Source organism: Leucoraja erinacea, chromosome 4 (assembly GCF_028641065.1).
Source record: "Leucoraja erinacea ecotype New England chromosome 4, Leri_hhj_1, whole genome shotgun sequence".
Classification (NCBI taxonomy): domain Eukaryota; kingdom Metazoa; phylum Chordata; class Chondrichthyes; order Rajiformes; family Rajidae; genus Leucoraja; species Leucoraja erinaceus.
Window position 1 is genome coordinate 105,360,067 of NC_073380.1, and position 25,702 is coordinate 105,385,768.

Sequence of the window (25,702 nt, forward strand, 5' to 3'; positions counted from 1 at the left end):
ACCCAAGTTCCACAAGCAGTAAAAGAAAAATGTCTTACTTACTTGGAGCGCAGAAGGTTAAGGGGGGACTTGATAGAGGTTTTTTAAATTATGAGAGGCATAGACAGAGTTGACGTGGAAAAGCTTTTCCCACTGAGAGTAGGGAAGATTCAAACAAGGGGACATGACTTGAGAATTAAGGGACTGAAGTTTAGGGGTAACACGAGGGGGAACTTCTTTACTCAGAGAGTGGTAGCTGTGTGGAATGAGCTTCCAGTGAAGGTGGTGGAGGCAGGTTCGTTTTTATCATTTAAAAATAAATTGGATAGTTATATGGACGGGAAGGTAATGGAGGGTTATGGTCTGAGCGCAGGTATATGGGACTAGGGGAGAATATGTGTTCGGCACGGACTAGAAGGGTCGAGAAGGCCTGTTTCTGTGCTGTAATTGTTATATGGTTATATGGTTATCATATATTATAATGTCAGCGTTACCATCAGGGGCCAGTCTAAATTCACTGGTGGTTTCTTTGCCTCTGAATTGGAATGCTGTTGATCTAATTCCCACATTAGAGAGGCAGAAATTCAGCTTTGGTCAATGACCATATGTAATAGTGGTTCAGTTTTCCCCTCTGCTTTAAAAATGTGATTCGTTTGGTTGAAATGTAACTGCAGTTTGGCAGTGAATCAGAACACACAACCTGCCTATATTGACTGTTCCCCACAAGCAGGAGTAGTAACATCTTGAGCCCACCACCCAAAATAGCAAGATCAAACGAGAACTTACCAGTTTGAAGTTTGGTCTTTATTTTATGAGGAGTTACGATGCGCGATTACGTGAAGACCCCGTCCAGCACGCATGCGCAACATTCTTCAAAGCAGCGGTGTGAAATCACAGACAACAGTAGATGAAATAAACATAGTAAGATAAGAAGAATTAGAATACCAGTTGACCTTTATGGTAGAGGGCGAGAGCTGAGGGCACGTAATCCCTCATCGTAACTCCTCATAAAATAAAGATCAAACTTCAAACTGGTAGGTTCTCGCTTAATCTTACTATTTTACTTCGGAGTCACGTGAGTGACTACGTGCAGATTTTAAAGATCTGTGATTGCATGCCGTGGAACGAGTCCATGCTTCACTCGCTGCCTTAGTTGACCAGGGGAGGAAGTATGTTATCGTATTCAGAAATGAATAATGACAATAGTAACCTCCCTCACCCGGGAGGAACTATGAACAGAACTTAACATAGAGTTCGTAAATACCCCCGATCTGGTAATAGGTTAGTACTAAATGTGTGGAAAATTGCCAGATTGACCATCCTGCAACCGCCAGAACGTGGTCCCGCTAACTTCCATAGCCCTGCTGCTGAGGTTGTTACAGCCTTGGTGGAGTGATTTGAAATGTCAGTATTTACTCCTGTATAAGCCAGACCCATAACCACCTGAAGATGGTCTGAAGTGATACCTTCTTTTGAGGGTAGATGTAACTAACAATATTGCTAGTTCAGAGTCTCTAGGCTCTAGTGATCTAACATTCGGGTGTAGATGTGTGACCATACACAATCGAAGGTTCATGGGATATGTGAACATCTAGTTTGAGATCTGGTGCCCATGGTCTATACTGCTTGACTAAGTCATAACATAAGTGTTATTTAGCCTGCAGATATAATCATCCTATCCAGTCAACGTGTATGTAATGACTGGACCCTTAGTGCTGCATGCAGGGCTATGAGCAGAACCACTTATAAGTGAGTTAGTCCAAGGACAGGGATGTAGCTGGAGCCCTTCAGCGAAGCGACGTAGCACAACGTGAACACCCCATATCTCTGCGTCCCTGGGCCTGGGAGTTTTCGAGTTGCAGATTTCCTTCATAATCTAGAGCTCAGAGGGTGAACCCCCGAGAGTGGATTCTACTCCTCTCAGCCAGAATGATGAAGCACTTAGGTATGGTAGATGGCACTTTAGACATCATGATTTGTCAGCCCTCATATGAGCCTGAACTACAAGACGTCAGTCATCCGTGCTGAATATGTAATATAATTGTAAAACTAATACCTCCCATCTTCTTATGAGGAAATATTAATATTTTTTGGTGCTATCCCTGCGATCTGCAGCGAGCACGTTCATGGTTGGTTTAACAACCCCAGCCGCAGGAACGGTCTTCTCAGTCTCTGTAAGTCAAAGAATTGATTATATCATGCTGAGAACGGTTTCCCGCATCATGGCTAGACCAATACTTGTGTCTAGAATCACAATATATGGTTCTATTATTCCTCACATCAGTGGGAACCATGGCTGGCTAAGCCCAGCAGGCACTATAAAAATGCCTGAGGCGGGAACTTGCTGAATTTTGCAAACCCGTCTGATGAGGCAGAAATGGAGGAAGACATAAAAGAACATTCCTCCTTAGTGTAGCTAGAATGTCACCAACGCTACCGATATGCTACATATTTTCCACTGGTGATTGAACCTGGATGCAAGCTTCTTGGTCTTTAATGTTCATAATGTATTTTAATACTTTGTGATCCAACACCCATATTGTGTAATGAGGTTTGGGTAAACTATCACCGGATATTTTGACTTGTTTGCACCCAGACATTTTCCACCACCGAAGTGTATCAACTTGGACTAGAGCATGCAGATTAGGCATATTCGCATAACTCGTTCCACAGCATGAAATCACAGATCTTTAAAATCTTCACGTAGTCACTCATGTGACTCCGAAGTAAAATAGTAAGATTAAACGAGAACTTACCAGTTTGAAGTTTGAGAATGCACCCAGTGTCTATAGGTAGTTGATACCATGTAACTGAGGAATTGGTAACTCTCCCATCCACATCTGTAACTAGATGGCATGAGCAATTTCTCATCCTGAACAATAGCATCAGTTTGAAATTTAACTGAAGATTTGCTGATTTTGTGGAATAGCATAGAGCTGGTAACAATGACCACATGGTACTTGAGTGCTTACTTCTTTTGCATGCTGTATAGTTCTGATTGTGCAAAGGCCTAAATAGCACAGATGTAAGCCAATTATACTTGATGAACAGAAGGTTGCTTGATCAGTTTTGTTACGGGCTTCAATTAATTCCAACCCTAACCTCAGGGCGGAGTCCCAGACGATTAAATAGAGTTAAAGGTGATTCCAACCATCAATAAGTTCTGTTGGTATCAACTTAAATTTATCTGGACAGATGAGAACCCAATTTCTCAAATGGGTTTTGTGGCTGATACAGCTAACTTAGCAAAATACAGCGTTTAATCTCATCCAGATAGTTCTTAACAATATTTTTTAACTCTGAGCAGCCGAAGCACTCATTTAGTAAATAACCTGGGAGCTGACGTTAGCCTATTTTGCAATGTTTTAACTATCATTTCCCCATCCAGTTAAATTTCAGATATTTCCGGTGCCCTGTGAATGAAGCTGACCCCATGGGAATTAATATTCATGAAGTTTCAATGTCTATACTGCACATGCGAGTTGGGCTTGTTGATAATAAACAGGCCTCATTTGTCATAATAGCGAGTCTGCCTAAAGAGGCAACTCCAGCCATATTCCGAGACTGTCTCGCTTGCACTGTGCAGTATAAACTATCTCATCCAACCTTCTTGTAAATGGTCCACAACCCCGCGTTTCGGAAAGAACCAGACCCACCTACCGTCATGGCTACTGGTGGTTTTATGGTAAGCCCATGAGGCCCCCAATGCGGGTTCGATTTCCATCCTTGATTGGGTCGTAGGGCTGCTGGTGTATGTGGACCCATGTCTTTCCAGGTGCATGGTAACTCCCAGCCGGCACCTGTTCCTCGGACATGCTTCCAAGTTCAGTCAGTTGCCAACTGACTCCTCGCACTCACCTTTGCAGAAGTGAGTTTTGTAGGCAGCCCTGAAAAGTGTGCTGCCACAGGCTCTCGAGGAGACCTGCGCTGATTTGGCCCTCCCTGGTCAATTAGGATGGGTAAAACGTCCGAGGACTAACCCATGTCTGAGGGGAACCCTCCTGGCCTGACTTCAGTCTAGGCCTTTCAGTCTCGTGTTTTAGCTCTTACCCTCGTCGGGCAGCCGGAGTCTGAATTCGCCGCCGGCTACCCGCTCTTCTGCGGTCCTAGCCGTGTCTTCCACACGGTCCCCGTAGCTGGGGTGTCCCCCAAGCACGGACCCGCGGTCTTCCACACCGCAGCTTTTTTGCACGGTCCCCGTAGCTGAGGTTTCCCCCAAGCACGGTTCTACCCATGTTCTTCGCAAGGTCCCTGTTGCTTGGTTATTCGCAGTCTTCCCGCGGTCCCTGAAGCTGGGTTACCCGTGGTTTTCCCGTGGTCTCTGAAGTCGGGTTACCTGTGGTTTTCCCATGTCCTCCAAAGTCGGGTTACCCGCGGTCTTCCCGCGGTCTCAGAGAACTGGCTACCCGCGGTCTTCCCGCGGTCTCGGAGAGAACGGGTTCCCCGCGGTCTTCCCCTGGTCCTGGAAGCCAGGTTACCTGCAGTCTTCTGAGGTTCCGTGGTCCCCGCACCCAGGCTTCTTCCTGCGATCGGCATTCCCCATGGCCCTTGCAGTTGGGATGTAAAATGCTGGTGAAACTCAGCGGGTGCAGCAGCATCTATTGAACCTTGTAGCAGGGATCCTTGCGGTGTCGGGAGCCGGGATTTCCCCTTTTGATGCTCCCTTGGTTTTGAGGCCCCCCCCCCCCCGCGGTCCCTGTAGAAGGGAGCCGGGTGGCGCTGGGGTTCCGATCTCGGACCTCCAGCAGGAGCTGTGAACGCTTCCTGCAGTAAAAAAGAGACCTGAAAAAGTAAAAAAATTACCTTCAGGTCCGAGCTGTTGGAAGCAGAGCTCCAACAGCCTGTCGTTTGCCCAATGCGAGAGACTATATGTCGCGCATGCATGCTGGAAAGGGTCTTCACGTAGTCACTCACGTGACTCCGAAGTAAAATTGCTATTTTAGAGCAGTATTGAATGAGTGTGGCACCATGTGAAATACAATTTCCCAACGGGGAAATTCAACTGAGACATCTCAGGTGGAAGTAAAAGGTGGCATACCTTAACTTTGAGCAAGGACACTAGACTTCTGTCCAGTGTATTGAATAATAGCTATTGTTAAATTAATATCACTAAAACGCCAGCTTTCACCTCGATTATTTGTTGTTTGGAGAATGCTGGCACCCACATATGATACATGATAGCATCGACCATTTAAAAAAAAAAAACATTTGGTGCAACATGCTTTGGAACAAACTAAAGCATGATTTAATGGCAAACAATAATAGGTCTGGACTTTATAAATGTTAACATATTTATATATATTTTGCACTATATCCATTTAATAGTTCACTATCAATTGTTCCAAGACAGAATGTTCTCTCCACTACCACACATAACACTGGGGCATCCTGATCTCTTGAATGGTGGTTAGAAAAAATCAACACTAGATTTCCATTAATAAATAAGCCTGTGCATGAAATGTGAAATTCCCTCCAGTGCCAGAAATGAAAAATATAATTGAGTTAATGGCCATGAAAAAACTGTTCTGCACTACAAAAGTGGGAGTGTATTCTTCAGTTGCACAGAGGCAGCACTTGGGAATTGTGAGCTGTCTTTTGTCTTCACAACAAATGTACCTTCTTAAAATAAAATAAACATTAACTGCTTGGCTGTAATTTTGTCCCACTGAGAACTGCTGAGCATTTCACAGAATGAAACACAACTGACAAAAGCCATTCAGTTCTTGGCACCATCTCTTTGAAAGAGCTCTCCAATTAGTCCCATTCCTGCTCTTTTCCCAAAGCACTCTGTAATTTTTCTCTTACACGTATTTATCCAATTTACTTCTAAAAAGCGCTAATGAATCTATTTACTTCACCCTCACAGATAGTACATCTCCAATCATAACTACTAATTTTCTTATGTCACATCTGTTTTTATTTCGCTATTACTTTGTCATTGCCCTTTGAAAATGTAGCCAGTGCAGAGTTACATGGCCACTTGAGCATGCCCCACTATTCAGTAAATTCATCCTGGGCTAATCTTTCACCTGAACACCATTTTCCTGCCATGCCACATAACTCTTGATTACTCAAAAACTAGAAGTAAATAAACGCCAGGCTTGCTTACTAATCCTTTTGAAAGTGGAAATCAAAAGGAATTGCAGATGCAGAAAATAGTCAATCAGCAGATTAGGCAATATCTGTGGAGGGAAGTGCAGCGTTAACATTTCAGGATGAAGAAGCATCAATGTTTCACTGTAGAAACTACCTAGCCTGAGCCTTATACCACCCATCATCCGAGGACGTACACTCCATTGAGGATAAATGGGGATCCTGTGGATAGAGTGAACTGTTTTAAATACCTGGGAGTCCACATCTCCGAGGATATGACATGGGCATCACACGCCTCAGCACTCGTGAGTAAGGCAAGGCAGCGCCTTTACCACCTCAGGCAATTGAGGAAATTCAGAGTGTCTCCGAGGATCCTCCAGTGCTTCTACGCAGCGGCGGTGGAAAGCATCTTGTCCGGGAATATTACCATCTGGTTTGGGAATGGCTCTGCCAAGGACAAGAAGGCTCTGCAGAGAGTAGTGCGTTCGGCCGAACGCACTATGGGAACTTCACTAGCCCCCCTGCAGGAACTATACAACAGGAGGTGCAACTCCGGAGCAAATAAAATCATGGGAGACCCCTTCCACCCCTGCAACGTACTGTTCCAGCTGCTACGGTCAGGCAAATGCCTCCGTTGCCATGCGGTGAGAATGGAGAGGTTGAGAAGGAGTTTCTTCCCAGAGGCAATTCGGACTATAAACGCTTATCTCACCAGGGACTAACTCTACTGAACGTTTTTCCTTTATTTATTTATTATGTAAAAGAATATGTGAGTTATGATTGTGTTTATAATTTGTTTGGTTGTTTGGTTGTTTGTCTTTTGCACAAAAGTCCGCGAGCATTGCCACTTTCATTTCATTGCACATCTCGTATGTGTATGTGACAAATAAACTTGACTTGACTTGACTTGACTTGACTGCTGAATATCCATAGCATTTAGTTTGTTTCTGCAACTGGAAATGCTTCCCTGCATTTCTTCTACTTATCCTCCTATGGTCAAATGAAAACAATTCCAAATTCTAATGTTTCTCCGCATGACTTAAATCCAACATTTCAAAAACCTTTCTTCCCATTTCCTCCGCACATATCCCAAGATTTTGGCATGTTTCTGCAGTTTTGGCTTGACATTATTTCAGTATTCTACAAGTATTCTATATACAGCCTATGGCTCAATTTGTAAAGTTATATTTTAATAACCTTTGTAGCTTGTCCTGCTACAGTGGCTTCAATGGTTTATGTAAAGACTGAAGAGAAAATCAAATTAAAGACTCATGGCTACAGCTACATGGGCTCAATCCTGGCATCTGGTGCCAACCACATGAGGTTCACATGTTCTCCTTGTAAGCACATTGGTTTTCACTGGGTGTTACAGCTTCCTTCCAAGTCCCGGAGCCATCTCCCATGTCCCATGTCCCAGAGCATGTTGGTGGATTAATAAGCCATTATAAATTATCTCTTTTGTGTCGGTGAGTGGAAAAATACAAGGAAAATTAAAATGGCGCGCAAATCTCAGAGACTAGAGGCCAATGTTTTAAGATGAGAGGGGAAAAGTTAAAGGAGATGAGTGGGACAGGATTTTTTACACAGAGGTGGTGGGTCCTTGGGTGGTGCTGGAGTGAGACCACACTGGAGTATTGTGTGCAGTTTTGGTCTCCAAACTTGAGGAAGAACATTCTTGCTATTGAGGGAGTGCAGCATAGGTTCATCAGGTTAATTCCCGCGATGGCGGGACTGTCATATGCTGAGAGAATGGAGCAGCTGGGCTTGTACACTCTGGAGTTTAGAAGGATGAGAGGATATCTTATTGAAACATATAAGATTGTTAAGGGTTTGAACACGCTAGAGGCAGGAAACATGGTCCCATTGTTGGGGGAGTCCAGAACCAGGGGCCACAGTTTAAGAATAAGGGGTAAGCCGTTTAACCATATAACAATTACAGCACGGAAACAGGCCATCTCGGCCCTACAAGCCCATGCCGAACAACTTTTTTTTCCCCTTAGTCCCACCTGCCTGCACTCATACCATAACCCTCCATTCCCTTCTCATCCATATGCCTATCCAATTTATTTTTAAATGATACCAATGAACCTGCCTCCACCACTTCCACTGGGAGCTCATTCCACACCGCTACCACTCTCTGCGTAAAGAAGTTCCCCCTCATATTACCCCTAAACTTCTGTCCCTTAATTCTAAAGTCATGTCCTCTTGTTTGAATCTTCCCTATTCTCAAAGGGAAAAGCTTGTCCACATCAACTCTGTGTATCCCTCTCATCATTTTAAAGACCTCTATCAGGTCCCCCCTTAACCTTCTGCGCTCCAGAGAATAAAGACCTAACTTATTCAACCTTTCTCTGTAACTTAGTTGTTGAAACCCAGGCAACATTCTAGTAAATCTCCTCTGTACTCTCTCTATTTTGTTGACAACCTTCCTATAATTGGGCGACCAAAATTGTACACCATACTCCAGATTTGGTCTCACCAATGCCTTGTACAATTTTAACATTACATCCCAGCTTCTATACTCAATGCTCTGATTTATAAAGGCTAGCATACCAAAAGCGTTCTTTACCACCCTATCTATATGAGATTCCACCTTCAAGGAACTATGCACGGTTATACCCAGATCCCTCTGTTCAACTGTATTCTTCAATTCCCTACCATTTACCATGTACGTCCTATTTTGATTTGTCCTGCCAAGGTGTAGCACCTCACATTTATCAGCATTAAACTCCATCTGCCATCTTTCAGCCCATTTTTCCAAATGGCCTAAATCACTCTGTAGACTTTGGAAATCCTCTTCATTATCCACAACACCCCCTATCTTGGTATCATCTGCATACTTACTAATCCAATTTACCACACCTTCATCCAGATCATTGATGTACATGACAAACAACAAAGGACCCAACACAGATCCCTGAGCACCCCACTAGTCACCTGCCTCCAACCCGATAAACAGCCATCCACCATTACCCTCTGGCTTCTCCCATTCAGCCACTGTTGAATCCATCTTGCTATTCCTGCATTTATACCCAACAGTTGAACCTTCTTAACCAACCTTCCATGAGGAACCTTGTCAAAGGCCTTACTAAAGTCCATATAGACAACATCCACTGCTTTACCCTCGTCAATTTCCCTAGTAACCTCTTCAAAAAATTCAAGAAGATTAGTCAAACATGACCTTCCAGGCACAAATCCATGTTGACTGTTCCTAATCAGACCCTGTTTATCTAGATGCTTATATATATTATCTCTAAGTATCTTTTCCATTAATTTGCCCACCACTGAAGTCAAACTAACAGGTCTATAATTGCTAGGTTTACTCTTAGAACCCTTTTTAAACAATGGAACAACATGCGTAGTACGCCAATCCTTGGGGACTATTCCCGTTTCTAATGACATTTGAAATATTTCTGTCATAGCCCCAGCTATTTCTACACTAACTTCCCTCAATGTCCTAGGGAATATCCTGTCAGGACCTGGAGACTTATCCACTTTTATATTTTTCAAAAGTGTCAGTACTTCTTTTACTTTGAACCTCATAGTATCCATAGCTACTCTACTAGTTTCCCTTACCTCACATAATTCAATATCCTTCTCCTTGGTGAATACCGAAGAAAAAAATTGTTCAATATCTCCTCCATCTCTTTTGGCTCTGCAGATAGCTGTCCACTCTGTCTCTCCAATGGACCAATTTTATCCCTCGTTATCCTTTTGCTATTAATATAGCTGTAGAAACCCTTTGGATTTACTTTCACCTTACTTCCCAAAGCAACCTCATATCTTCTTTTAGCTTTTCTAATTTCTGTTACAGGTTTAGAACGGAGGTGAGGAAACACTTTTTCACACAGAGAGTTGTGAGTCTGTGGAATTCTCTGCCTCAGAGGGCGGTGGAGGCCGGTTCTCTGGAAACTTTCAAGAGAGAGCTAGATAGGGCTCTTGAAGATAGCATAGTCAAGGGATATGGGGAGAAGGCCGGAACGAGATACTGATTGTGGATGATCAGCCATGATCACATTGAATGGCGGTGCTGGCTCGAAGGGCCGAATGACCTACCCCTGCACTTATTGTCCATTGTCTAGAGGTTTTTAAATATGCACATTAATATGCAGAGAATGGAAGGATTTGGGTAACGTGTAGATAAATGAGATTAGTTTAGTTTGGCATCATGTTTAGCATAATCATGGGCTGAAGGGCCTGTCCTGTGTTGTGCTGTTCTGTGTTCTATGTGGGGAGAATGACATTGGTGTTGGATTACTTTAAATGGGTCCTTGTTGATTGCTGCATACTTTGTTCCTGGGCTGTATGACTCTTAATGTCCACACTCTGCACTTGCATCCTCTATACTATCCTATCATTTAGTTGATATTGACTGCAGCAAGTAACTTTTAGAAAACAGTCCCTATACTTAGAAATCTAGGGACATGTGAACAAGAAGAGACACAACTAAAAAAAAATCACAGGTGCTGTTGTATTTAAACAGATAGACTTCACTAAAATTTTAATTCCTTTCCCACCCAAAAGCTGGTCAACTTGAGCCGTTGGCAAGTTACCAGGTGATTATCCAACAGCTGGAGAATGAATTTAGTTATCCTCCAGGATTAGTCCGGTAAGTGTTAAATTCAGAGGCTGGGATCAGCCTATGAGCTTATTGGTTAGAAATGGTGGTAGTGTGGACAATATGATCAATCACAACTGAAATATATCAGTCAGCAGAAGGGAGTTTTGTGAGGTAAGAGTTGAAGGAGGAGGTGGAATGGTTAGGGCAGCCCAATGTGATGCCATTTCTACCATTTTGCTTGGTGTTGAACACATAACGAATGTTGAAGGTTAAGGAACTTTTTGAACAGAAGACTGATGAATTTTACACGCAGTTTTCTTGCGACACAGCAAAATTGTTTTATTCTGCTACTACATCCGTGTGCCAAAAAGGATGCTTTGATTTTTTTCAGTAGAGGTGAAAGAAGTGGAAGTAGAAAAGGGCACCAATGGATTCCTGTATCGTAAAGAGAAAATTGTTGTCCTGGTGATTAATGGTGGCGCTTTTAAAATGCAAATTTTAAACATAAACTGTGAGTCACTGTCTACGAATAAAACTGATAACAGGCAAAGTCTACTGTTGTGATAGAAATGCTGTTAAATATATAGAAGCAATGCACCAAAACTATCTTCTATTAGACATTCACAAAGTCAATTTATATCATATTCTCACCCAATGCAGCACAAAATTCAGTGATATTCCAAGCCATGGAAAGCTAAGAGCAATGAGCTCCTATTGGAATTCTCACACAATGAGTTGCTAATTTTATCCAAGCAATGTTCCAAACAGAAATGGTCAGTATTAATGGCTCCTGTGCCATCTTACAGCTGGTTATAAAGCAACTCTGGTAAAAAATATATATATTTAAGAATGGGAATACAAGCCTGTATCATGAATTGAGAAAATATGAAGTTGACAGAGAGAAATGCTTTAAATCTGAAGAATGCATAACTGGAAATGTGTACCAAATATTGTTTTTAAAATAGAAACAAATTAAATAAGACTCTTCATCATAGGAATAGCTTGTGAGTATAACATTAACAATATTCAACCTTTATTTTAGTTGATATATTTCTCCACCAATATAAAACCCTAAATAGTAAGTTGCTATTTATATTATTGACTGTTTAACTTCTAATCCAGTTCATTAGCTATATTTAAGAGGGAGTTAGATGTGGCCCTTGTGGCTAAGGGGATCAGAGGGTATGGAGAGAAGGCAGGTACGGGATACTGAGTTGGATGATCAGCCATGATCATATTGAATGGCGGTGCAGGCTCGAAGGGCCGAATGGCCTACTCCTGCACCTAATTTCTATGTTTCTATGTTTCTAATCGAAAATAAATCCTAAATTGGATAAAATGAAAAGATAATTCCAATGTTAGAGTAAAGCACTGAGCATTGTCATATGAATGTATTACAATCACAATTTTGTATCTATCAGTGCAAATATAATTTCCAGGCTTTAATTCAACAGAAGCACAGGCAGGATTAAATGTGACTTGATCTCAAACCACTTTTTCAATTTATCCACAAGTTTGCATCACCAATATTTTGTAAATTGAAAATCACTGTGTCCACAGTGCTGAAATCTTACATGGAGCAAACGTTTCCTTTCAATGTATCTCACCTTCTCTCTACAATTTCAGGTCACATTTTTGTGTCAACATTTGCCATTGTAAATTACAGTATCAGTATATCCTCTTCAAATTTGTCATGTCAACTGTGACAATGTAGATTCAAGCTCAGATGATAACACTGTCATTCTGACTCCCGCTCCCAATTTCTATGGTCTACTGTAAACAGCATCACAGCTGATTGGTTACATGAAAAGGTGGTGCGCAAATTAATACAATGAGTTCACAAGGAAGGAATGTGACAATCAGCTTTACCTTAGTATATCAACTGATTATAATATTGACAAAAAACATGTTTTTCTTCCAGTCTCAAGCTATCTTTCACAATTTTAATGAAAATTACTTCTCAATTGCATCCATATCAAAATTCAGTCACAAATATTGTTCATAATAAAATGCCAAAGATACTGGAAATGCTCAGCCAGCCTAGAGGCATTCATGAAAGAGACATAGAAACATTTCAAGTTGACAATTTTTCAGAAAAAGTTAGAAATTAAACTTATTTTAGATTGCAGAGAATTGAGCAAAGAGAATGTGGTTGGAAGGCAAATGAAAAAAAGCTGTGACTTGAGTTATTCATTCTCATGGTCTCCATCGTATCATCGACAGTCCATTTATTCTCTCTAAGTTACTTTCTATGTAACTTAAAACATATTTGATGTCTAATCTTTCCTCATTCTGAAGCAAGGAATTGAAACTGAAATGTTAACTCTGTTTGTCTCTCCACAGATGCTGCCTGATCTGCAATGGTTTCCCACCACTTACTGTTTTTCATTCAGATTTCCAGAACCTACAGTATATTTTGCATTACAAGAACGGTCCAGTTTTCTTCACTTTCTCTTATACCAGAGATTATACTGCTGAGCTAATCGCCAACATTCAAATAGATAAACACGGCTACAAAATGAATCAATGCCATTATTAATAGTTTTGCTGGATGTTGGTTCAATTCTGCAAATGCTTGCTATTTTCTGGAAAATACTTTCAAGTTGTAAAACAAAATCAGTAAGTGGAAAGACTAGTTTTGAAGGATATTTGACTGACTTAATAACAATGAATTAATAACTTTTGTTCAAACTGAGATGACTGCACAATGGATAGGATCACTGGCTTCCTAACAATTCAGAATGCCATTAACTCTATGCACAAAGTCGAGTTGCTGTGCAATCATAGGTAGTGAATCATGCAGATCAATACCGGGTGTCCTGGCAACAGCAATGATGCCTTCATTCTGTGAATGTCCGCAGTGCCAGCTGCATGTGAGTCACCAAGGCAAACCAAAGGGCAGCTAATGGGTGATAATGTCTCTCTGCTATTGGCATGATTGAAAACTGGAGTGCATAAATGGTGTACACATTAGCAACAGGCATACAATGAGAGTCATGGTGCCTCAGGAAATGTGATTGGATGGAGCTAACTATCAATGTACAAAACATTTTTCTCGCCGGGCTGCTCTAGAAATGCCCCATAATAGAGCAGAGCTGATGACGCAAAGATTGGTGCTCTAATGCATGTTGCATCATCTCATCATTGTGCGAAGACCACACATGCAGTTTGTTAGAGAGTGAGCAGCTAAGAGGAAGAGAAAGAGATGAACAAGGAATTGGGAAGTAGCCAAGACAATCTTATCCTATCCAATTACCACTTCAACAATTGTCATTCACTATTACGGCCCATCACTGACCATCACAATTTCTGCATGGAAACAACATTGAAAGCGACGCAAAATAAACATTGCATGCTTTCTTAAGGGGTTGGACAGGCTAGATGCAGGAAGATTGTTCCCCGATGTTAGGGAAGTCCAGGACAAGGGGTCACAGCTTAAGGATAAGGGGGAAATCCTTAAACCGAGTTGAGAAAGAACTTTTTTCACACAGAGAGTGGTGAATCTCTGGAACTCTCTGCCACAGAGGGTAGTTGAGGCCAGTTCATTGGCTATATTTAAGAGGGAGTTAGATGTGGCCCTTGTGGCTAAGGGATCCGGGGGTATGGAGAGAAGGCAGGTACAGGATACTGAGTTGGATGATCAGCCATGATCATATGAATGGCGGGTGCAGGCTCGAAGGGCGAATGGCCTACTCCTGCACCTAATTTCTATGTTTCTATGCTAAATTTATCAGTTAATTGCCACCATATCTAATACAGAATCTTTGAATGTTTCGTTAGCTCCTGCTTCTTGTGTGTCTTTGCAGTGCTCTAAGCTATAACCCCCAATGTGTAGGGTGGAAAGGCCGCTGATTGTACGATCAGGGACCGCAGGTTGGTTTAGAATAGATTAGAAGAATAGAATGCTATTTAGTGTCATTCAAACCTGGGTTTGAACGAAATTCCATTTCTACAGTTTTTTTACATTACAAACACAATCCAAGACCCACACTTAACACAGTTTACATAAACATCCATCACAGTGAGTCTCCAACATCTCCTCACTGTGATGGAAGGCAAAGTCTTTATCTCTTCCCTTTGTTCCTTCTCCCGTGGTCCAGCAGTCCAACTGCAGTGTCGAGGCGAACTAGGGCTCCGATGTTAAAGCCCCCGGCGGGCGATAGTAAGTCCTGAGGCCGTTTAAGCCACGCCGGGCGATGTTAGGCCCCGGCTCCATGTCCTTTAAACCCGCGATTCCAGCGGGAGAAGTCGCCGTTGCGGAGCTCGGAAAAGCGGTCTCCCACCAGGGACGTGCGAGCTCCCGATGTTCCCGTCCACCGGGTCTGCGGCCGGTGCCTCCGAACTCCAAAAGTCGGGTCGCAGCCGCACGCCACCACAGCTCTTCCCGCTCCGAAGTTGGCCAGCTCCGCGATGTCAGTTCCGCAGGCTCTGCAACTGGAGCCCTCAGATTAGTCCCGGCCGGAGATCACCGCCGGCTCCACGATGTTAGGCCCAACGACATCCGAGACTCGACAGGGAATAGTCGGGTCCCCGCACAGGGAAGAGATTAACGGTTTCCCCCACAGCCCCCCCCCCACCCCCCACATACACACAGCTAAAAAAAAATAATAAAAACTGACTCAAAGACATACATTTAACAAGACAAAAATAAAAAAAGACAGACGACTGTAGTCGAGCCGCTGCCGTTAGGCGCCGCCACTCCCTCTGGTTTGAAGGAATATTTCCATCTATTATACGTTTGCAAGGTCTGGACACAGAGTGCATATTGTCAACATTCTATCAAACTGACAGAAGATGATAAGCATCCCGGTAGGGTCAATTTATATCTGGTTTATTTTCTATATTTTCAAGCCTGCACTCGGCCATGGCCTCAACAACAACAATGCCTCCACAATGCGAGAGACTTGCAGTCTCTTCCGCCCTCTCTAGCTATCACATGCTGTGTCCAGCTGCATACCACAGTGTAATGTTTAAGAAAGAACTGCAGATGCTGGAAAAATCAAAGGTAGACAAAACTGCTGGAGAAACTCAGCGGGTGAGGCAGCATCTATGTAGCGAAGAAATAGGTGATGTTTCGGGTCAAGACCCTTCTTCAGAATGATGTGGGGGGGGGGGGGTGGGGGGGGGGGGGGTGGGAAGAAGAAAGGAAAGGGCCTGTCCCACGAGCATGCGACTCCATGCGGCAAGCGTGACCTAACGTGGTCGCTTGAGTCGTAATGCCTCGCGGGGCCGGTCCCATTTTGATCGCCGGAGCCGTAAGTAGTTGTGCGGAGCTGGTCCCGACAATGCGCGGGGCTCCGAAAATCTGACCGTGTTCAAAAATTCCGCGCGGCAACGGCCTGCCGGCCCGCAGCTGCCTCGACGCCGTACGTCACGCGCGAACTTCCCGCGGACTTCGCTCGCACTTCATGTCACTCACTCGACCTCCGCGTGGCCCCCGCTTCTGGTTAGGCCGCATGGAGTCGCTTAGGTCTAGCTTGCCGCATGGAGTCGCATGCTCATCGCACAGGCCCTGAAGAGGCAGTGACAGTAGGCTGTGGGAGAGCTGGGAAGGAGAGGGGAAAGAGGGAGAAAGCAAGGAATACCTGAAATTGCCCCCATTACTTTATGAGCGTGTCTGGAATGTCTTCTGCCTCCCTCCACATTGAGGGCAGCTCTCAAACACTGCATGCAATCGACCAAACCCTGCGGTGCAACTTTGGACCATCTTGCTGCATTTACTCTGCAATATGCCATTCTTCAGTGTCTGGCAGATTTACATTTACTTGCAGAATTCATGACAGCACTGCTCCAGTCAAAATCCACCTGCCCTATTGGTGATACAAACCAGCTTCCAGCATCTTCAGGGTACTTTTAAATGAGTTAGCCATTCAAAATGTTTGCCCCTGTTAATGCCTTTCATTAGCCTTGTCAGTGCTGCCTGGACAATGAAATCCATAGAATGAGCAGGCATTTAAAAATTAAAGTGTTGCCCATATTGTAATCAATAGGACTGGTTTAAAGATGCATCTTGACCCTTGTGCCCATTTCAAATTTAACTTTTGATATCCTGAGTGTTTGAATGAAAAATAAATACACTCTTTTAAGTGTGTGGTACTAAATAAATCTTATTTAAATTAATAGTAAACGCAATTGATTTTTAAAAATATAAAACATCACTTAGCATCTGTTTACAATTATCATTAATTCTGATATCTTAATACAACTTGACACATAGACATTCACTTTGAAGTTACAATGTATGGGTGAAACGTCCTTCTCCTAGTGTGAAACCACTGTGTTTCTCTGTAACCAGACCATTTGGGAAACATTGATTTTTAACCTACATCAAAATGCCAACAGCAAAAGAATTACTGTCAGCTCATTTGATGTATCCAATATTATGCTTTTTTCACAAAACTGCAGCTTAATTTAAAATATTTAACATTTTCAAACACTGGGATTTTCAAAAAGTTATAATACATTCTCCCCAATATCAACAAAGAAATAATGAGGAAATTCCCCACCTATTAACCTTTTTGTATACTCATTCAAAGCTTTTTTTCATGCAATTACGTAAGTATATCCAAATCAGATGGTTATATAATTATTTCATAATTTCCTGGTCCATACAATTAGTCAACATGAATCTATATTGCATCAGCAAAGCATAACATTTGTCACACAAGATTAAACCACATTTATCGGAATACAACATGGGTAGCCATACATTGTTTGCTGTCGACCATCACCCATATCTAGGAGTTGAATTAAGCAAATATTTAAGTTGAGCGACGTATATTAGTCAAGTGTTCAACAAAGCAAATAGAACTCTCGGCCTTTCCAAGAGAAATTTTCACTCATGTAGTACATCCGTCAAAGAGAATGCCAACAAGTCCTTGGTCTGGCCCAGATTGGAGTATTGTGGAGCATATGGGATCCTTTCAACAACAACAACAACAAGATCACCCTGGAGAAAGTACAACGTCGAGCAGCCCGCTTTGTATGTAATAACTACAAGCGCAAATCAAGCGTGAATAATATGCTGACTTCTCTCGGATGGGATACACTAGAGCTCCGCAGAATCAGGCTAAGACATTGCAATTTACAAGGAGATTTACAAAATCACACCATCAAATCTTCCGTCATCCCAGAGCACCAACTGCCATGAAACAAGACAAAATAACGGTCCCTACATCATCAACTTGCTAAATTTCAATAAACCTAGCTACCAATATCCCCTTTACCCAAGGAGGATAAGGGAATGGAATGTGTTACCACCCAACACACGCGCTGCTCCCGATGTTAAGTCATTTAAAAAGGGGAATGAGCAACTAGATCTCCTCACCTTGGTCAAAAAGGCAACTTCAAAATTTAATCGCTACTCTACTCACTCCGACCTGCGCAAGATAACAACTGATGAGGTGTTTGCACAGTAATCAACCAGAACCAGAACCAAAACATTTTTTCAATAAGGAAATTATGGGTGCCATTATTTGCAATATTTACTTACAGATGGTGGGTTTTTTTTCTCAATTCTTAATATAATAAACATATATGCTATGTGCCAAATATTACTTGTATATACATTAGATAAATCTAAAGGCATTCATATCTACTTCGCTCTTGTTTTCTTTATTATATGGGGAAAAATAAATCCTGAATTACCTGGTATAAAGTTGTATCTTGCCAGGAATCCAATTGATTCAAGCTCACCATCAGCAACAAATTTAATCCATAAAAATCTGCCCGATGATGTTATAAAAGGTGGAATATTTTGACCACAGTAACGTCCAATTTCAGGAGAAAATGGGAAAGGTCCATCCCGCACCTCAATGTGGTCAAATTTGCATTCCCAAGAAGGTTCAATGGAGTATTTTTCATCAAAGTAAAGTTCAATACTTTGTCTTGGAGCAGCTAAGGAGAAATAGCAAGTCATTAATTCTACATAATAAATATATTAATAGTTGCCATAATAACTTATGATGATATAATATTCTGAAGCAGAAAACAGATTTGGAAGATACAAGCTGGCATGGAACACAGCTCAGGGCATATAATGGCAACCTTAACTTAAATAAATTTCAAAGCTGTTGTAAATTTAATCCAATTTATATGTTGCATAACATAGATCAATATATCATGAATTAATGCATCATTAATATTATAAAATACTGTTTGCTCTTTACATTTTTTTCTGAATAGTTTTAAATGCTTATTGCATCTTACATCAAAATGATCTACTGTCATTAATAAATCCACAGCCCTGATGAAATATGGAAAGTTCTTAATACTAAATGACACAGTGTAAGAATTTATAATATCAAATTAGGCCAAATTATTTTTCAGTTCCAAAGTAACCTTGCTAGAAGAGCTGTCTGCAATTAATTTCTAAAAATTATATGAAAAACACAAAAGGACATATTTTTAAAAAGCTAAGAGGATGCGGTTTCTATGTGTTAACAATGTAATCCTCAGCATTCTGAATGGAAGAATTAATAACATGGAAATAGCACAAAACAGATTGCCGGTTATGTTTTAGAAAATCTCAAAATTTAAATGTGAAATATTTTCAAGCTCCCTTCTTAACTTCTGTTAACTGATCTTGTTAATAGTGTGTCTTCTCAAAAACTATCAATTTTCTTTCAATGTAGATCATAGAACAATACCAGACAAAAAAAAGTCTGTGCCAAGCATGATGCAAATTTAAACTAATCTCATCTATTTGCACATGGTTCATATTCTTCCATTCTCTGCCTGCCCATCAGCCTATCTAAATGCCCCTTAAACATTCCTATTAAATCTGCTTCTCTTGCCAGCATTCCAAGCACCTACAACTCTCTATGTAAAAAACATGCTTGCACATCACTATTTAAAGTTTCCCTCTCTGACTTTAAACCTAAAACCTCTAGTATTTGATATCTCTACCCTGAGACAAATATATTGACTATCTATGCTAATTGTGTATCTTACATTTAAGGTAACTGAATATTCTTCTGCTCAACTAGAGTGCAGTCCTGACCTCTCATCTGCCTCACTGGAGATTTTTGAACTATCTTTATATGGACTTTGTCAGACTTCAATGCTACACTGTATGTTTTACACTAAATGTTATACCGTTTATCTTTAACTGCCTATTATGAACGGTTTGATTGTATTAAGTATAATCTTTTCTTTGACTGGATAGGACGCAAACCAAAGCTTTTCACCGTACCTCAGTAAACATGACACTAAACTAAACCAAACAGATCATTCCTCAGCCTCCAATTCTCCAGAGAAAATAATCCAAGTTGTTCGACCAACCTCTCCTTTCAGCTAATACTCTCTAATGTAGGTATTATTCTATTGATCCTCTTCTGCATCCTCCCTAAAGCCTCCACAATGTTTATGTAATGCAGAAACCAGAACTCCACACAATATTCCAAATGAGGCCTAACCAAAGTTTTTCAAAACGCCAACATGGCTTCCCAACTTTTCTACTCAATGTATGAACGATGAAGGCAGGTATGCCCTTTTACCACCCAATCTTCTTCTGATGCCGGTTTCAAGGACCTGCGGACCATCCTGCGGACTTGCGGACCATCCTAAGATTCCTCTCTACATGAATGCTCCTAAGGTTACTTCTATTTACTGAATATTGCCCGCTTATATTTTACCTCCCAAACTTCAACACCTCACATTTGTATGGATTAAATTAAATAATATCTACCAATTCTCTGTCCATTTATCCAAATTAAGTATATCCCAAATAATTATTAAACCCCTTCCTCGCCCATTTTGTCAGGCTCCAGGCATATATTTCCTTATTTATTGCTTGAATGGTCCTACCCTTACCCAAGATATTCTCTTGTGTACTACTTCCACTTCTCCACAATGTTTGTGTCATCCACAAGGATATTATTCAGCCCATTTACATTTGAGTACAAATCGTTTATATGTAGCACAAACAACAGAGGTCCCAACACTGATCGCTGTGAAACACCACTGATCGTAGACTTCCAGTCAGAATACACCATCCCACCCACTAATCTCTGTCTTCCATAGCCAACCCTGTTTTGAAACCAATCTACCAAGTCAGCATGTACCTCAATCTTTTGGATCAGCCTACCATCTGGGATCTTGTCAAATGCTGTATTAAAGTCCATGTATACAACACCCACTGTGCTATTCTCATCAATCATCTTTGAAGCCACTTCAAAATACTCAATCATGTTCACAATACATGGTCCCTTCCAGCATAAAGCCGTGCTAATAATGACTTATAAGTTCATGCTTTTCCAGATCTGAATAGATCCTATCTCAAAGAATCTTCAATAATTTTCTTGGAGCACTGATGTAAGGCTCACCAGGCTCACCATAATTTGCTGGATTATCCCTATTGCCCCCTTTAAACAAAGGAACACAATTGACTATTCTCCAGTCCTCTGGGACCTTGCCTGTGATTAGAGATAATACAAAGATCTCTGTCAACCTCCCAGCAATTTCCTCTGTTGTCTCTCTCAGGAACCTGAGATAGATCCATTCAGGCCATGGAGTCTCATCCACCTTAGTGTTCTTCAAGATATCCAAAACCTTCTCTTGCTTGATAACATGAATATCAACATGTCTGTCCCATGATCTCAGTATCCTCAGTGCCCTTCTCCTTGGTGAATACCAATGCAAAATACTCATTTATTTTCTCGCCCACTTTCTCTGGCTGCAGACATAGACATTGTCCTTGAGTGGTCCTACCCTCTCCCAAGCACCCTCTTGTGTAATGCTCAGCATGAAGTTTGGCAAAAGAAAAAAATGATTATTCCACCTCTGTTAAATCTTGTTATGTTCTGTGCCTTTTTTTTCCCAGAACTCATTATTTAATTCTCTACAATCACATGTTCATTTCTGCCCCAGTACTGAAATGGGTCTTATGAAAGTAATAAATGACATCCCATGTGGCTGTACAAAAGTAATTAACCTTATCCTTCTCTTTGACATCTCCATCCATTAATATTATCTGATAACTCAGCGTCCATGCACACTGCAAATGTTCATATCAGTCTCATGACTATCTCTCAATCACTCCACTTCACCTAAGTTGGCACAATACTTGCCTGAGAGGCAGTGGAACAAGAGCATACATTTTCTCCATCTACACATTGAGAAGACTAAAGCCACTGTCATTAATCCCCAACAAAGTACCATTCCTTGGCCGAAGATAATATTCTTCCATCTAGCAATTACTGGAACCTGAATTTGGCATATTTGTTCCTGATCCCACATTAACATATCTGCTGCTAATACCCCCAACCATGACCTTACTAACTTTAATCTTGACTATTCTCCCCTGCTGCCCTCCCATGTTGAACCTTGTCCAAAGCTTTGTGTCAATATCCTGTGAGGCAATAATGCCTTTTGCTCTTAACCCCATGTTCATTTACATGCAGTGACTCCCTCAGATATAATATTCGCATGAGCTTCTCATCCCTCAGCTCCATCTATCTATCTATCTATCTATCTCTATACCTTTCCCAGCCCGACATCAATCTGAAATATCTGCACTTATCCAATTTTGTCCCACAAGCATCGCTGATTTTAATCACCTTGCTATCAGCTGCTATATCTTCAACTGATAAAGTTCTTAGCTCCAAATAAACCTATATGCCTTTATAGGCTCACCTTAAAAATTACCACTTTGATCAAATTTTTGGCATCCTGCCCAAATGTCTCCTTTTGTGTCTTATTGTCAAATTTTAATTGCTATTGCCCATGTGAGGCACCTTAGGAGGTTTGAATAAGGGAGAGTTGCTATAGAAATGAAAGTTGCCGTTGCCTTACTATGGAAATATTTGGGTATAATAAATAAACACAATTGTTGCCACATTTATTGTTTAAATAAACATTCTTGCCAGACACTTTAGATGGCAATTTGAACATTCCCATTACTTTTACTACAGTATGTTATGCCTGCCAATTCCCCATAACCGTACCTTCAATAATGTATGTGCACTCTTTGTCAGGAGGATACTTGTTTGGATAATTGGGAGATGTGAAGAAACCACCGTCCGGATTCTTGATCCAGGAGCCACATTGCACTGACTCTGAAGAAGTTGATTTGTCTGGAAAGAGATCATATTCAGCCTTAAGCTCTTATTCATTTGAGCTTACTTGGTTAATGCATGGCTGGGTCTCCCACATTTTGATCTTTAGTTGTAAAGGCAGTTTGGATAAAGGCTAACGTGGAGGTTCATTGTGAGGGTGAATTCTGTGTTGAGATTTGAACTGTGATGCTACGGATTACTTGTTATATAACAGAGAGAACAGTTTTTACATGAAAAATTTCACCAGGAGCTGAGCACTGATGTGTTTTGAGTGGAAAGGGAGAATATAGGTGGGAGTGAAAAATGTTAAAGTAAATATGGAATATGGAAAGAATAAATGAGATGTATAGTGTAGGAAGCAACTGCAGATGCTGGTTGAAACAAATATAGACACAAAAAACTGGAGTAACTCAGTAACTGGCAACATTTCTTCAGACTTGTCAAGAGAAAGGGAAAATGGAGAGGGCTTGGGCAACTTTCAACCCAGTGGTATGATTATTGATTTATCTAACTTCAAGTAATCCTTGCACTCCCTCTCTCTCCATCCTTCCCCCACCCAAGTCTCACCTAGCAACCAGCCACCAATGGCCTGTTTCCTTTTTGCATATTTTACATAGAAACATAGAAAATAGGTGCAGGAGGAGGCCATTCTGCCCTTCGAGCCAGCACCGCCATTCATTGTGATCATGGCTGATCGTCCCCTATCAATGACCTGTGCCTGCCTTCTCCCCATATCCCTTGACTCCACTCGCCCCTAGAGCTCTATCTAACTCTCTCTTAAATCCATCCAGTGACTTGGCCTCCACTGCCCTCTGTGGCAGGGAATTCCATAAATTCACAACTCTCTTGGTGAAAAAGTTTTTTTCTCACCTCAGTCTTAAATGACCTCCCCTTTATTCTAAGACTGTGGCCCCTGGTTCTGGACTCGCCCAACATTGGGAACATTTTTCCTGCAGTTCCCAATGTTTTCAATATTTGCAGTTCCCAATATTTTCATTCCTTTATCCCATATCTCTGTACATCACAGTCTATATCTCTCATTTCCCTTTCCCCTGACTAGTCTGAAGAAAGGTCTTGACCCAAAACGTCACCCATTCCTACTAAATGAGATGCATATCCTGACTCGCTGAGTTACTCAAGTTCAAGTTCAAATGAGTTTATTGTTTTGTGTCCCTGATAGGACAATGAAATTCTCGCTTTTCTTCAGCACACAGAACATAGTAGGCATTGACTACAAAACAGATCAGTGTGTCCATATACCATTATATACATATATACACACATGAAAAAATAAACTGATAAAGTGCAAACAACAGATAAAGGGTTATTAATGTTCAGTTTTGTCCGAGCCAGGTTTAATAGCCTGATGGCCAACACTTTGTGTCTTTTTTTTTATAAATGTACAATAGTTTATTTTATCCTCAGAAATTCCCATGGTTTGATATAATCAGTTAATTCATTTTTTTAGGATACTCGCTAAATAAAGCAGCAATGTATTTGTTTTCCATACAGCTTGGTTAAATAAATAGTATAAGGTCAGACATCTAATTTTGATAGTTGTAAGAACATTGTATGTCAGGTTGCTGCAGAAAACTCTGTCAGTAAAGGGAGGCCACTTCCATTCTGTCTAAAGCTCACTGAGAATCTAGTGGTCTCTGCATCAATATAATGGAAGTGTCATTTTATTTATAGACGCATGACAAGTAACTCACCACAAAATTCATTTAATTTAATACTACCACTTCTATCAGGAGATTTCTTCTTGTTCCATATATAGAAGTGCGGCAATATATCAGAGATATTTATGCCTGATCGATTAAGCAGATTTTTTTTTTCACCGATGTACTTGGCATAATTTGATAAAGAAATATGATTGAGAGATTGTTAAAATGTGTGACAATATTGCAGCTACCAGCGGAAGAGAGGCTTGACTGATGGCGAGAGAGAAAATTAAGATTCAGCTCAGTGTGTGCTGAGGCACAACAGATATGATAAATCTTAATATAAAACAAAACCTATGACTCTCATTTCCTTCCCCTACTTAGAATAATATCCATATCTATTCTGGTAAATAGTAAACTGCAATATTCATTCTAATGCAGTCTTATGTCGGGGCAAAGCATTGCAGAAATGTTTCAGCCATTTCAAACTATGATTCACTTTAATGTTTGACAGATCACTGCAGTAAACTCTGAAAAAAAGGAAGTGACATTAAAAGGGGAAGCTGCCAGTGATTACAACCAAATCATTAAAATAGCAGGAACAAGACATGATTCATAAAGAATGGGCACTTTGAAAAATGTTACCTGATGTCTTTTTTGTTGATACAAACAGTCCTAACAGGATGAGACTTGATACAACTGCAAGGAGAAAAGAAATTATCACCAGGATTTGTGTTGTTGCTTGTGGAATGGTTAAACATCTATAATCAACATCTAACTGCATGTAATGCTCCATAAAAATGTTCAATACAGCTCGCAGGAGTTCGCGTACATTTGTACCGCCATTTCAAATGGTGTTTCTGTCCATTTTAATACATTGATTATATTCATTGTCCTTGTAAATAGGAGCAGAGACACTTATATCCGTCGACTCGGAGACCTATTCAGACGACAAATGAATGAATACACACTTTTGTTCGCCGTCAGACAGCCTCCGCCGCCTTCCATGTAGGCGGAAACTAATAACAATCCATTGAAGTTCTAATTCACTTTCCTATGGGGCACTCGACGCACCATTCAAAACTAAGAGCTCTGAAACAAATGGCATTAAGTAACTCGAACTTGAGCAGTTAGATTTAGCAAGGGGAATGTATGTAGTAAAGGTAGCTTGCACGTAAAGACAAATTAAACCGTTCTTCCAAATCCAAGCTCATGCTGGAGACAGTTGGTGGTTATCTTAGTGTCAACTGCTACTGATGAATCAACAACTAGCTAAGAAAGCGTCTGTCTCTCTCCCTCTTCCCTCTCGACCCCGCCCCCTCCCCACTCCTGTTCTCTCCCGACGTTACCTC

At 41.2% G+C, this 25,702-nt stretch overlaps 1 protein-coding gene across 3 annotated transcripts in view; it reads right to left on the reverse strand.

The window, feature by feature from the left end:
- neto1l (neuropilin (NRP) and tolloid (TLL)-like 1, like) overlaps positions 1-25,702 on the reverse strand; it is a 378,731-nt gene that overhangs the window by 350,317 nt on the left and 2,712 nt on the right. For 2 of the 3 annotated variants that reach the window (XM_055634882.1, XM_055634883.1), the window contains exons 2-4: positions 24,996-25,049; positions 22,579-22,707; positions 18,281-18,529 (exon numbers count right to left, since the gene is read on the reverse strand). In XM_055634882.1, the coding sequence (XP_055490857.1) occupies positions 18,281-18,529; positions 22,579-22,707; positions 24,996-25,049 (432 nt within the window). Of the gene's footprint in view, positions 1-18,280; positions 18,530-22,578; positions 22,708-24,995; positions 25,680-25,702 lie in introns of those variants that run through there. The other variant, XM_055634881.1, reaches the window with a different exon arrangement.